Raw genomic sequence first — 15,080 nt, forward strand, 5'->3', positions numbered from 1 at the left:
ACAGAGAAAGAGTAAGCTGCTAGGACTGGGCTGTAGTTGATTGTGAACTGGACGTTTACCAGTTGCTGCCGTAGCAAATGTTGCTTTGGATTTCAGATTCACCCTTTCTCTTCCATCTTTATTCCTACTTCGTAATTGCTGAGTCAACATCAGAGGGTCTGCTTGCATTTAAATCAACATTACATTTTTTGTAAGTGATTGGGAAAGAAAATGGTATTGTATCTGATTAACAAAACTTTGGGATTGAAAAACTTAACTGGCACTGCAGTAACATACAAAATTCAGCTTCCAAAAATGCAGTTAGGCAACCGAAGAATATTTGTCTCTGTATATCCTGAATTGTTGTAAGAGTCAGAAAAAATTGTCTGTTTTTCTCTTTTGCAATCTTTACTATAAAATTTAGAAATTCCCCACCTGTCCATATCTTCTTTAGTCATCATTTCCAGAGTTCTTGGCACTGTTAATTTAATACCATGCTAAGTTAACTATTGTCACTACTCATTTTTCTTTCTTTTATTTGTGGTTAATCTTTATTCATTTGAAGTCCATGATGATGAAAATAATTACTATTCAAAAGGAGAGACATTTGAAAAGTATGAGCAGTAATGGTCACACAAAAAAAAAGGTTTGTGAGATGTAAGATCTGACAAAGTAGCTGAGATCTTCTAAAAGTGACAATCCATTCTGAAAAGTCAGACGGCAGAAAGCTACTGTCTCCTTCACCTGGTGATCCCACTCCTACCTCTCCATCTTTCATGTCATATTCACACTTTAATTCTGTGTTTAAACTGTGTATATATTTCTTTGGTCTCTGTGTGCATCTCACCATGATTCTGTTGATTCTCCTAGGAAATACCATCAGTTAATTACTTGTTGTGCCCTTCAGGAATAAGACAGAGCAGGATATGACTGTAACTAGACTATATATTAGAAAATACCTATTTCAAAACCTTCTTTTTCCTGCACGGCTCTCTGCTGTGAAGGGTAAAGAGCTTTCCCTCCCTATATACATAGAAGAAATTTGTTACTGTCTTACCAAACCCGAAATTAATTGACACAGTTTTGGTTTGTATCGTGTTGTTCTTTGAGCTGGCCAATAGAACAAAAAATGGGTTGCTCTTCAAGCTTGTTTGAAATTTGAAACTTTACCTACAGTTTATAATATAGCAGAATGTAATGTCAGAAGCTATTTACAAACATATTACTTCTACATTCAGAATTGTTTCAGAGGTTACCCTGAGCAGGTTGCACCTTCAGTTGAAATCAAGTAGAGTTGTAATTAAAGAAATCTTGATTACTGGCATAATAGTGGGGTACCATGAATACCGGAAAATATAAATTGTGCTATTGCTTCTGTATCTGACCTGAATATATTTACAGTTACCCTTCTTTATTCTCCACACTAGCCAGGATTCAAGAGGGTTCATTAGCTTGGATGCAGTCCATGCAGTATTGCTGTAGTCAGTTTTGACCTGAAAGAATGTGTCTGCATTCACCCAGCGTTGCACTTGTGCCAAGTCCTGCGGGCAGTGGGAACACTAGGCTGTGCTGGTGTCTTGGTACACACTTAATACCAGTCAGTTTGGACCTGGCTGCAAAAGCATCTTCAGCCTCTGAATGCAAACTTAATCTGCAAGCAGCAGTGCTATATTTAGGCATCACCTCATCTAGCAAACTGAGGCTACTGTGCCATCCTCAATCTATATTAAATCAACTTGGGTATCTGCTCCTATGGTTTAGTTTTCCTGCTCAATCAATAATCTGCCTTTGATTAATAGAGTTGACTGTGAAGTCAAAAGTAAAAGCTAACATCTAAAAATGAACTGCAAATTTTAATGAATTGTGGTAGAGAGTTAAGACATCTCTAGTGAATGCGACAGGAGAAATTAAGTCAATTTTGGGTGTGGAGTCAATGTAGACAGGTTAAAACACGTTAAACATTGTGTGATTGCTGTCACTGATGTGTGAAGTGCTGTTACCGATAGAGTTTTGCATGATGATGTGTTACATCAATCTAAATAGTCCTACTGTAACACACGATGCAAGTACTCCCAACAGTATTATTTCTGCAGAGTTGCAGAGGGATTTAATTCCTAAGAATTAGCCCTTGCCTTTCTAAAAGGCAGAAAGTAAACCAGGCTGATTAATCTTAGTGATTGTGACTCATCCGCTACCTGCTTTCCCTTCCCTTCTAAGTAGCTACTCCCTTGCTAGTCAGGGGCAGATAATCTATAGGAGAATCAAGAAATGTGTATGCTGTCCCTGCATTTGAGTAAAGAGAACTTCAAAAGTAATTTATACTGTATCATCAGTAATAATGTAGAGAATATAAGAAGCATTTGTATTTGGTGCTGTGGTAATAGTATTATATCTGCTTTGGTGAAATTACCAGGCTCAGTGAGAAAGTCCAGCCTTTCTTTGCAAGCAGCACACTCACCTTCCCTGAGTAACTGGCTGTGCTTTGGGAAAAACCTCCAGCTTCCCATTGTGTCTGTTCTATGTGTGGGAATAAAGTACACAGGGGTTTTCTGAGCTTCTTTTCTTGATCTACAATATGGGAAACCAAAGGGAACCAAAAATGATGAAACTCTTAAATCAAATAAACATGGTGAGGTGGGAATTTATTCATAGAATCATTGAATATCCTTATTTGGAAGGGACCCACAAGGGTCATCAAAGTCCAACTTCTGGTGCTTTGCAGGACACCCCAAGAATCACACCTTGTTGCCTGAGAGCATTGTCCAAATGCATCTTGAACTCTGTCTGGCTTGGTGCCGTGACCACTTCCTGGGAAGCCTGTTCCAGTGCCCAGTCACCCTCAGGGTAAAGAAGCTTTTCCTAATATTCAACCTAAACCTCCTCTGACTTAGCTTTGTGCCATTCCCTGGGGTCCTGTCACTGTTCACCACAGAGAAGAGACCAGTGCCTGCCCCTCCTTTTCCCCTCATGAGGAAGCTGTAGACTGCAGTGAGGTCTCGCCTCAGTCTCCTCCAGGCTGAACAGACCAAGTGACCTCAGCCTGTTGCCATACGGCTTCCCCTCAATGCCCTTCACCATCTTCATTGCCCTCCTTTGAATGCTCTCTAAGAGCTTAATATCTTTCTTATATTGTGGCACCCAAAACTGCACACAGGGACACATGGTGAGGCAACATCAGTAAAATGGGACAGTCACCTTTTCCAACTGGCTTCAGTTTCTTGCTTTAGATTGGAGAAAACACTCATGCTCAGCACCACCTGACATTGTAGTTATCACAGCTCTGAACTTGTGATCTGCTTGGGATTTCCTCTGCAGTTTCACAGCTAGAGTGTTGGGTGGGAGGCAGCAGCAAAACCAGGTGAAAATAGCAATAACAGAGCAGTTTGTTGCTGTTACTGGCAGATAATCTGATTGTAGATGTGTTTTGCTGTTAAATGGCAGTTAGTGAAACCAAATGTGTAGGCAATGTCAAACATGATTTATTAATAAAAAATGTAATTTAAATATTTTTGGGGTGATTACTTCTTCATGCTCTTCATGGATACAGGTGAGTCACCTTTTGCTGAATCACTGAATGGTGTGCCTCCCAGCAGCAGTGTTTACGGGTTTCCCATCTGACAAGTGGGAAACTACCGGTATTATCTAAGGAGAAAGGCTGTCTTACTGCAAGCTGACCTTTGAAACTGGGAACACATGGCACAGCATGAGCTAGTGATCAGAATGGGTGACTGGCAATGAAGCCTTAGGAAATCTTTATCCTGCTTTGCTCATAGTTCCTGGTATGAGGTGGAGTAACTTACCTATCTTCCCTGTGCTCCATTATGCACTTGTGAAATGGAGATGTCGTTATGCATTCACTTCATAAGGCTATTGTGAAATTTAAAGGAAGATAATTAATCTTGCAGCGTGACAAGGATTCCCTGCTCTCCTAGTTTAACTCCTGTGTTTGATCACCTTGAGACTGTGCAAAATTGTGACTGCAAAACTATTTCCAGGAGTTTGTATAGAAGAGCTCCCTTCTGGTGAGAAACTCTTAATATTTATTCTCACCTAAAAAGTTGTTCTTCCAAGGTATAATTGATTTTTAAAATGTGAAACTACCAGTTACAGCATTTTCAGTTGTTTCATTTCATATTTGCAAAGCTCAGTCTTTTTACATGGTATGAGGAGTTCAACATCAGCATGATCCTGTGGAGTATGTGTTCTCTGTCCTACAGCTCTGCTTCCCCACTTCTTTTCACTTCAGCTCCTCTGATCCAGAAATTCCTGCTCTGGTGTGTGAGCACATTTCCAATTGTGCCATAGTCTGTTTGACAACATGGCCCAACAAATAGATTGCATCAGCACAACAGAAAAAAAAAAAAGGTGCATTGTGATGTGAAGGCAGGAGATTGTTGGTGGAGAGCAAATTTCATAAGACAGTATTGCTGCAGAAACAAAAAAGAACTCATTTACTTGTAGAGAAAAAGCTCCTATCTATGAGAGTGTCTCAAGGAAAGATAAATTGTATACATTCAGCCAGAGTATCATACAAGTGAGCTAATTTTTCACTGATTCACAAAAGAACATGGCTACAACCTGGCTCCATCAGTATCATTTGATAAGTGCTGTGAACGCAAAATTAATGTAAGGAAAATGTTCAGGTTTAGGAGAAGCTTGAGAATTATATAATTAACCAAAGGCTGGGACAACACGGGAATAATTTAAATATAACTAATAAATGATGAAAGGAATTGCAAGTAGAATGTCTTGAGCATGAGTTTCTTAAAGAGGGATCTAGTGATCTTTGAAGATGATCAAAATGTCTATGTAGTTCAGAAAGAAACTTGGATCCTGATGTGCCCTATCAGAAGAAAAGAAAATAAGACTGACTGCAGTGATAGTTATCTATGTAATCCAGTTCTAGTGCCTTGTTGCATGGCCAGTGATTTGTGCAGTACAGTAGCAATTCACAACTTCTTGCTACTCTGCCTCGGCTATGTCTTGCCACATGAACTGAAGCAGCCAGTTAACTATGTCTATTTGCCCTTCACTGCAAAATGGCATCTTCTAATTCCTGTTTTCAGAGAAAATGTAGATTTATATGCCTCGCTGTCCAAATTTGAAAGATACTCATTCACAATAGGCCATTCTTTCACTAATTTTGTAATCCTTATTCTCAAGAAATTTATTATCATAGGGAATTCGTGTGCTTTATATTTTTTAATGTTTTATTCAGATTACCTTTGGAACAGATTGTCCAACTGAGCATCTGATGTTTGCTGCCTAAATAATGTGGGGACACTGAAAATGTGCACCTACATAGAGCTTACTGCACATAGCATATTTGCATTGTGTAGTGGCAAATAATAATTTTTAGATAATTTCTGGAGATACTAGATTAATAAAATACTCCTATCGTTTTAAATGAGAGATCACTATTGCTGCTTTTTATTAGCAGCATTATGTTCAGTTAGTTTCCTCTGTGACTAAAGGAAGTGTTACTGTGTCTCATGTCTTCCTTTCTGGAGAAGCAGCCAGGCGTGGGAGTAAACACACTTAGGAAACCCCCCCGTGTAAGTTCTGTGACTCCTTGTAGACCACCCCCGTTAAGTGCCCAAGCCTAAAATGACATAAAATTCTCTCTAGTGAAATTGTGTCAGATAAGGGGGTGTGCAGAACAAAATTATTTTTATCTTATGAAAGCAAAAGTAATTTCTATCTTCTGTGTTTTAGTTGTGTAAGGCAGTTAGTCTCTGTGGTATATAGAGGAGGGACAGTGCGTTGTTATACAAGCAGGAGTTTCAAAATTTTAAAATGTTGATTCCTGTTAATTTTATTACAATTTAAGCCTGGTTTGAATTTCTACATTACAAAACAGCAGCTATACTACACCAACCTCTCAATTTTCTCCCAGAAGCATTTCACACTAGAGAACCTCATATGCTAATAATATGTAGGACAAGAAAGTCCACATAACTAACAGGTACAAAGTGCCACTATTTATAACTTCCAAAAAGAAAGACTTACGGGAGCTGGATCCAAGACAGATAAGTCTTTTATAATCTTGGGAATAGCCCCCTCTGACCAGTTTGTATTTGGAAATGCAGCTGCTGTTGTGTTGAACCCTAAGTGTAACTAAAAGGTGTTCCCATTCTTTTACTGAGGGTAAACTCTAGCAGTTCAAACACTGTCTATTCCTTATTGACTTGCAATACTGCTAGTGCAGATATGTTCCTGAGAGTCTTTTTACTCATAATCTGATTTTAGGACTTGTTTCTTATGTTGTACCATCAGGATGATCTTGCTGTCAAGTTTTTTTATTTTAGATTATGTGGAATCAGTTCCTGAAGTGTTCTTTGAAAACCATTTTAATTTTTTTTCCACTTCACTTTCTGCTAACCTTCTCTTAACGTAGCAAAACATTAGGCAAAAAGAAAAAATATTTTCACTTGGAATTTTTAAGGGGTTACTTAAGTTACTCGTGGTTGATATTTCTTCACTGTTGACTTCTGTACATGAAAATGTGTGTGGACACAGTAGGTACATTCCTAGCTTTTATTAGCTTTAGTGAACTCGGATTAACCAACTTAATTCACCTTTGGTATTTGTATCCAACTTTTTGCAGGACTGGGGTAATGCATAAGAACCAGAAAATAAAAGTGACTGTAAACAAGTAAAATTGATGAAGTAGTTTTTACTGCCCAGATGAGACATTCAAAAAAGAAATGTCAATATTGAAAACCTGAATATTTAATAATATGTGACGTAGATAAGAAGATATGTTATTACATATTATACTTACTATGAAAGCCTTTCAGTAACATAAAAATGGTGGCTTTTGTTTCTGTCTTTCAACTCTGTGTTCCACTAGGAATTCTGACACTTTTCTTCAAAAACACCAGAGAGAGCGCCCTTTTTATTTTTACCTGCCATTTTGTGGACAGAAATTGCTGCATTTGGTCTTTTCCTGCTCACATTATGTTTTGTTTGTTTTAGCCAGGGAAAAGTAGATCGTAGGCACGCACAGCCAATATCCAGTGTGATCTCCTGGAAGCAGGAGGTCAGTTCCAGTAGGTACTGTTAGGCTCTTGTGCTTCGCATTAGCACCGAGCCCCTGTGCCTCTATGAAAACAGAGCCCTTGGACTCTCAGAGTCAATGTTGGCAACAGCAGTTTATAGGTCAACAGCTAAAATGAATGTAGATAGAGTTCTGGCCTCCTCTCCCAGATCCTTAGATCCAGATTCATGGCATACTTAATTTGAGCCATCTGCAAGTCCTTTGCTGTGAGGGGAAATCCTACACTCCCTGTCTTCACCACCTCCAGCGATGTATTCCTATCAGTCATTGAGACATGAACTCAAGTCTGTCTGTTGGGTTGCTGCAAGCTCAAAAAAAATGTCTTTTGTTGGATCAGTGAGCTCCTGGGTAGTTGTGACGTTTTTAGATGTGACAGAACAGGAGTAGTGAGAATGTGTAGCCTGAGAGAGGACTGAGTGGGAACCACCCCTTTCCCCTGCTATTTGCAGGCAGATGAAACTAAATGCCTTGTAAAATTGTGCACAAGCGTTAGAAGAATTCTTTCTAGCCCCTGAGTCAAAAACTAATGATACCAAGTAATGATAAGGATGACAAATAGGAGGAAAGGGGGGGAAAGGCAATTGGAGTTATTGCAGGGAGAAAAAGTATCAAGGAAGAGGGAAGTAGCAAGAAAAGCAGGCAAAAGGATTAAAAAAAGTCAGGAGATTGTATGTTGACAAATAGCGTTAGCAAATGCACGTAAAAATTAGGAAACACTTTTCCCTAGTGGTTGAGGATACTGTCTTTGGCTTTCAAATATGATGGATGCTCCAGTCTTAAGAAACAATTCTTCTGTCTTTCTGGGCAGAAGTGAAATCGCTTTGTGAGCAATCCACAGTAGTAAACCTGGATGCTGAAAGCCAGAACCTTTATCCTCCCCTGAATCTGGGTGAAGCAGGGAGGGAAAGCCCCAGGCACAAGTGGCTGTCCTGAGAATCATTTTTTGCGGACAGACACAGCCCTAAGAGGCTGCTGAACAGTCCTTCTGAAGTGAGTTTACCACTTCAGGATGTTGGTTCGTAAGTGGGCGGCTAGTCTGGATGTGGCTTTCATAAAGCCTTAATCCTGAGGTCACGGATTTCTCTGTACTGCCGCTCGCTTGTTCCCCACAGGGCAGCCTGCACCCGTGTATCTCCAATTCCGCCAACAGGTGGGGATGGAGAGGCGGTGTGTCTTGAGGCTCTCACACGACAAAGGCCTCGGTGCTTCATTTACTAAAGCAGATATTACTTAAATCCCAGTGTTATTCAGTTCCCTCAGCTCCCTCGGAATTTCTGATATCTCCATACGCATCTTCCCAAGTTCATTCATGTAGTTCAAGCTGCAAGAGCTGGAAAGGGTTTATAACAGTGATGTATTTTCTGTGTGGTTGAGAGCAGCTTCCTACAATTAATTGGTTTGTTGTTTCTTTTCTTCTTTGTCATTAGGGAGTTAATTTATTTATCTACTTACTTTGTACATGAGGGTAGTGCAGAAGTCCCTCTAGTTGAGACTCACATGTGAAAGTGTTTCCAGTTGGTCTGTTTTTACAGCTGAGAAAATCTTTGGTTTTGCTTTGTTTTCGGCAGCTGCGTGATGCTATTAACTGCCTGGCGAAAGACAACGTCCGGTTGCTTGTGCTGGGCCGCAAACATATGCTGCTTAACTCTTCGAACTGGAAAAGAGAGATTATGAAGGAGATGCAGACTAAGGCAGACTTCTTCTTTGCTGAAAATATGTAAGTTGAAGAAAATGGCTCAATATAATGGAGAACAACACCTGACTTATGTGGATTTTGTTGTAGTTTTTAGTACTGTTTCTAGTATCTTAATCTGTGTGTGTGTGTGAAAGAGAAATACATCCCTTGCTGTACTTGCTTAAAATAACATATTTTTATTAATTATTATGGTAATATATTACTATATTACTATAATAATTAATATTATTATGGTAATATATTAATATTACCAGCATATAAAAAGTTGCATTGTGAAGAATTTTATCACTTGGAATCATGTGATAAAACCTTACAGCTGTAAGGTTTATTAGGATTTATGGCTATTAAAACCACTGCCAAGAACACAGTGCCCTGAACTTGCAGAATTTCTGATAGCATCAATGTGCAGTTGTGGTCTGCTGCTGTTTGGAGGTATACTGATGAGTTTTAGCAGTTCTGTTCCACATAGCTCTAGAGTATTGTTAAACTTTGTGGCAGAAGATTATGTTATTATATTATCAGATTGTGATAAGAGGGAAAAATGGTCTGTGTGCCAGTCCAATTTGTAGTGTACTCTATCTTTAGATGCCCTGTGGTAAAGCAGTTTTTTATTTTACCAGGGAACTGGAGTAGTGATGGGAATTTTCACTGTTGCTGATGAATAAATCTTGGATCATGTGAATCATTTCCTGTGACCACTTATTGCTTTGTGAATGACGTTTGTCTTTTCCATTTGTTTTGTTAAGCTCTGAAGACGATGCCTTCTTGTTATATGCCACTCTCCGATCAGGGAAGCATTGCAAGTTCGTTACTAGGGACTTCCTCCGGGATCACAAGGCTTGTCTTTCTGACAGTCTGACGCGTCATCTGTTCCGTAAGTGGCAGCGTGGACATCAGATAGTGTTAACCAGTTCTGGAGATGGAAGGCGTTTAAAGTTTTTGGTAAGTTTTCTGCTGCAATCAGAAAACACACAGAGTATATTCAGTGAAGATACACAATTTCAAACTCTGGAAGTCAAAGTAGTCTTACTGGAGTCTAAGAAATGGATTTGTACCAATGTGATAAAAACTCCTATGTTTACTTAAAATTCATTGTATTCACAAAGCATGCCACAAAAAAGAAAACTGTCAGAAAGCTAACAAATTCTGCCTAAATGTTGAAAATATAAATGTAAATACAAGTTTGTGTATACACATGTTTCCAGTGCTGGAAACTCAGTAAACATTACTGGCACTCAGTAAAACCTGAGTGTCAGTGTTTTAATTTATTTTAAATTTTGAAATACCTTATTCTCTTCTGTAGTACTGTTATAAAACATCATGCTTCTAATTGTACAATAGAATTTTACTTATCTTTATTTTAAAGAAGCAGGAAAATACAGGTATTTCAATATTCATTGTAATATTAATTTAACATATGTATAAAATTTCATGAGGAAAAGCCCAGAACGGTCAGGTTTATAGTCAGTATTCAGCTGCAGAAATTGCAGTCTTCCAAGAATAATATCATGTTACTGCAGAATACTACTGGTATTGTCTAGAAGACATGTATGCTTGTGAGCCAGTACGTTAACAGGAGTGCAGTTGTTTTATGATTTTTCTAGGGCAAAATTCATTATGTGACATTCTTTATGCAGTTTTTTTGTTACCTGGACTGTTCTGCATTGTTATTGCCTACTTAAAGGAATACTGCACCTGTGCAGATTCATATTCTGCCATCTCTGGTTGAAATTGTAAGATAACATTCATAATTACAAATGGAGATACAGGCTTGTAAGAATGACAGCCTTTCATTCAGTGTTGCCATACATACATTTCATTTATGGAACCAAGTAATGAACGTAGGGTTACCTGAGTAACACAGCTTTAGCTGTGAAACACCCTGTTTCTTTCTTTTCTACAAAGGGACTAGTAATTTTCACATCTTAATTTCCATACAAGTGATTTGGATGATTGGTATTCCCAGTCATAGCTGTCTTCTAGGTTATTCTGCAAGCTGTCAAGAAAAGTAGACTTCCAAGACTATACATACAGAGTGATAGTATATCCTGATGACCATAATTGCCAACCAGTAATGTTTCTTTTGTATTTGTGTTATATATGTTGAATTGGTATACCTGTAACATAATAGACTAGAAAAACTGTTTATTATATTTGTTTGACTTGTTCTGAAAGTGCTAGTAGTAAACCCTTTTCTTATGTCTCCTTGGGAGAGTGCAAGTCAGTTCTGTAAAGAGATACACTGGAAGAAGAAATACAAGATGCTATTAATGTCATTAAATCCTATCAGTTCAAGCCTATTAACTCCGCATTCAGAGTTAATTCCCATACGATTTCATTTAACTGAACGGAAAAACAATAATTTTGCTATTTCTGGAAATTTGAGTGCGTTATGCTCAAGTCATTATTATCTGGTGCTGATTGAAGACAGAATTTGAACCATAATGACTCCTAGACCACAAAATACTAACGGATATTTTAGTTTTTCCTCCAGTACTAAAATTTAGAATTTGTTTGGTATAAGGAAATAAAATGAGAGTTGTTGAAAGAGATGAAACTGTGGAGATTTCTAAGATAAGCTATGGAAGTCATTAATACCTGTAATTGATATTTTAGTAATATATTGTAAAAAGTCTAAAAGCAATGTTTTTCTCTGTCTTTTCCCAACAGCCACCTTTCCAATATGACTGCGTGGTGCAGACTACAGGTGATACATGGCATATCCCCTATAAAGATGTTTTTGAGGAAAAATATTCATATGAAGTACCAAGAAAATGGCTCTGCATTCAACAGAAATGATGAAGAATGTAATTGCGCAAGATGAAGCTGCCTTTTTTTTCTAGTAATCACTGCTGACTAGCAGAACTCAGCAGTACAATTATGTGATCAATATGTGAGGCCTGTAACTAAGGAAAATTCAGTGACTGCATTTTGTCAAAATCATTCCTATAGTTAATCTTTTAACATCAGTGGTGGTCTAGCAGGGATGAATTTGGTCCACTATTTCCATCTTTACAGGCAATTTCTGTGATTTGAATTAAAACTTGATTTTTCGTCTTGGATTTTCAGTTTAGAGGTTTTTAATCTCTTTTTTTTTTTTTTCTCATCCTTTTTATCTACAGCGAAATTCATAAACTCTATACTCCAAAGAAATTAAGCACGATTTACAAACTACCTTCAAAGTTTGTGGGGCTGACCTTACAACAGTGTTGCACAATGTCTGCCTCTAATAAATGAAGCGAAGTGGGCAAATGGTATGTTTACCTCTTGCCAGGAACACATTAGACCTAATACTTCCTCACACTAATTAGAATTCATTTGACCACATAGAATGCAAAAGATTTGTCACAGCAACATGTATTAATATTTTGTTTGGATGAATAAGGAAACAAGCAGTGAAATATTTTGTGGCTCTTTCACACTCTCAAATTTGCTGCTTCTGACAGGATTTCGCATCACTGCATTAGTTTGCATATGGGAATGCATGGATATTTTAAATGAAAATTGATAACTAGAAATTCTTAAAGGCAATTATATGAAAAAATGGGTTTTTATAGAGACATTTCTATAAAACTTATCCCAAGTTATAAAGCAAGAAAAATAGTATAAATTACAAGAGAAGTGTTCTAAGTTATTATTTTTAAGTGTATGTATGGTAAACATGTTTGTTTATTACACTTAAAACTTTAATGCAAGCCTTCTTCTCCCCAAAACATAGAAATGCCACATAAATCTCAGATGAAATATCATGGTTATGTCACATTTGTCTTGCACACTCAAAAATCCTCTGAAACTGAGATAAGCCATGCGGATCTTTTATAAACATAAACCATGCAGTATAGTACATGCATTTCTGAGCTCTTTCAGTGCCCCATGACAAACTCCCTCAGGATTCTTAGCATTCAAGCATGTTCCCTGCTATTTATTTTTTTTCCGTGACAGAAAGCAATTCTGACACTTGCTGTACTTCTGGTATCGGCTTGTAAACCAGCAGGTGTGATTTCCATATAGTCGTGTCCTTCAGATACTGTGCAGAGAGTGTAGAGGAGCTGGGTGCCTACTAAGGTAACATAGAACCTTGGTTTTAATTTCGTTATTGCTAGTGTTCCTCACAGTCACCTTTTCTTGCAGAACATGACAGCTCCTATGGATCCTCCAGGAAAAGCAGAGATTGGATCTACTTCTCTCATTCCTCAATACTTTTAATTTGTCAGGAGATTGTTTTTACAATTCTGTAAGTCATAGAACTGCCACATCTTGAAAGTGCAAATACTGCTTTAAACTAAGTATCTGCTCCTGTACAGGACCACTCAGTTAGCAGCTGCTACTCTGTACAAGGCTCCCTTATTCTCTGTATGAAGTTCCACAGCAGCATAAGCTGGTGTGAATCAGTGCTATCACAGTCCTCATTTGGTACTAGCTCTGAAGCAATTTAGAGTTGGGTTGTCTGAATGCAAACCCCTTACAAAATTTGCTCTGACTAGCTCTAAATCGGCCTTGTTGCACTGAACTAGCACCAGTGCACAAGTGCTCGTACCTGTGTGGTAATGGGGCTGAAACGTCAGGCTGCAGAAGGTGGGTCCCAGAAACTGGGCCTTACAGTTATCCATTTCATTGCCAGGCATGTTCATCTGTTGCAATTTGTGTTTTACCTCACCCTGATCATTAACAGACATGCGTAAGATCAACATCTAACTGGAATACATGCATCTTCTACTTCCTTTTGGCTGAGGACATGTCCCTAATCAGTCACTTGGGTTTTACCTCAAAAAGTGTTCTTATGGAAATATCATAATGCCTTCTAAACAAGAACACTTTCTAAATACACAGTATTAATGTACTTAGGAGACAGTGGAAAAGAATCTCGAATTTACAACTGGAAGATGTTACAACATAAGTGTCAGATTTGTGCCTTTTTGTTTTCCAGTATTTGCTGCTAATACACTTCTCTGTAGATCTTTACTGGGAAGTAATGGCTGCCTCTCTAGAACCAAAGAAGAAACATTAGTGATGAACCTACAGACTTTTTTATTTGTATGCTACCTGTTACATAGAGGCACACGGTCTCCAGAGGCTCAGTTCTGACTGAGATTATTTATTTGTATGTTATTTAAGACATTTATGAAATAACATTTGTGTTGCTGTAAGTCTTCAAATTTCTGATTACTGAAACAGGGCATTTCAGGATAACAATGAATATGAGGATTTTCTTCTTGAGTACGTAAAGGGAGTTCTGAGGGCTTCATTGGTAATAACTGTGAGAGCCAAACCAAAGCTACCAACACCTACCAGCAGATCTGTTTTGACATCTCCTGCTGTTTATACAGTGGTACAGTAAAAATTCAAGGTAGTTTATATTAGAGAGGTGGTTTGTGCTGAATGCCAGAGAGGCAAGTCTTGAGAACAGTACTGGAATTGTTACCCCCAGAAGGACACTGACTGCCATATGCTAGCACACAGAGTGGAGAGAACAGGAGTCAGAAGGAATGAGCCCTTAGCTTTGTGTGCTGCATGCCATGGAGGTAGAGACACATTGGCAGGATAGAGTTGAGGAAGACTGAACTGATTCAGCCTGTTCTGCTCTTTTGTGAATGACTTCATCTCCAAGATCACCCACTTACTGCTAATACGTTAAAAAGATGTCAGTGAAATCAGTCTTCCTCAGGATCCAGAAACATGGAATTTGACTCTCGTATGGTTGATCAGAGGTGATGAACAGTAAACCAAAACCATGTGATTGCTCTTCTGAAACAATGATATACTTTGGAATCTGACAAAATTGATATGTAGATGGAGCAAACTTCTGGAAGCTGCATCCTGAAAGTATCATAACTTCCACTCCATCATGCCCATGGTATTGAGCAACTGTTACTCTTCTCTGGTCTAATTCAAATATGGAATCTTTGATTCCTTACTTTTTGGCAATCAGGCCGAATGTTTGATACTTACTTCAATTTTCCCATGCCCTTTTTCTTATGGGAAAAAAAATCAGACATTAAACTCTAGTGTTAAAGAATGGAAGAGCTTTGTGCATGGAAGAATTGTGAGAGTAGGGATCATCGTCTTGGAGAAACAGTGGTCTTTGGAGACAGAGAGGTTGTAAGAATCATTAGTGTTCTGGAGGAGATGCCTAGGGATCGATTGCTTGCTGTGTCTTCCAGTACAAAAGTGGCATCAAATGGTAGTGGTAGATAGAAGGTTGCGATGAAATTGGAAGCTTTAGACAAAACCACACGTTATTACGCTGAGCAGCTCTTTGCCACGGCATGTCATGGCTTCAAGAAGTTCACATGAGTTCAAGGGGAGACCAGCAAGTTCAGGAGAGGGAACCAGCAAGGGTTACTA

The 15,080-nt window shown here is 38.4% G+C and overlaps 1 protein-coding gene across 1 annotated transcript in view; it reads left to right on the forward strand.

Annotated features, from left to right (window-relative positions):
• Positions 1-11,803, forward strand: part of KIAA0391 (KIAA0391 ortholog) — a 48,636-nt gene extending 36,833 nt beyond the window's left edge. The window contains exons 5-7 of the mRNA XM_027890146.1: positions 8,608-8,756; positions 9,482-9,677; positions 11,406-11,803. Coding sequence (XP_027745947.1) covers positions 8,608-8,756; positions 9,482-9,677; positions 11,406-11,534 — 474 coding nt within the window. The 3' untranslated portion in view covers positions 11,535-11,803. The remainder of the gene's footprint in view (positions 1-8,607; positions 8,757-9,481; positions 9,678-11,405) is intronic.
• The last annotated feature ends 3,277 nt before the right edge of the window (positions 11,804-15,080 follow it).

The sequence above is a fragment of the Empidonax traillii genome, unplaced genomic scaffold, assembly GCF_003031625.1.
Source record: "Empidonax traillii isolate 1590-97213 ecotype Southwest subspecies unplaced genomic scaffold, ASM303162v1 scaffold278:size663781, whole genome shotgun sequence".
NCBI classification, from domain to species: Eukaryota; Metazoa; Chordata; class Aves; order Passeriformes; family Tyrannidae; genus Empidonax; species Empidonax traillii.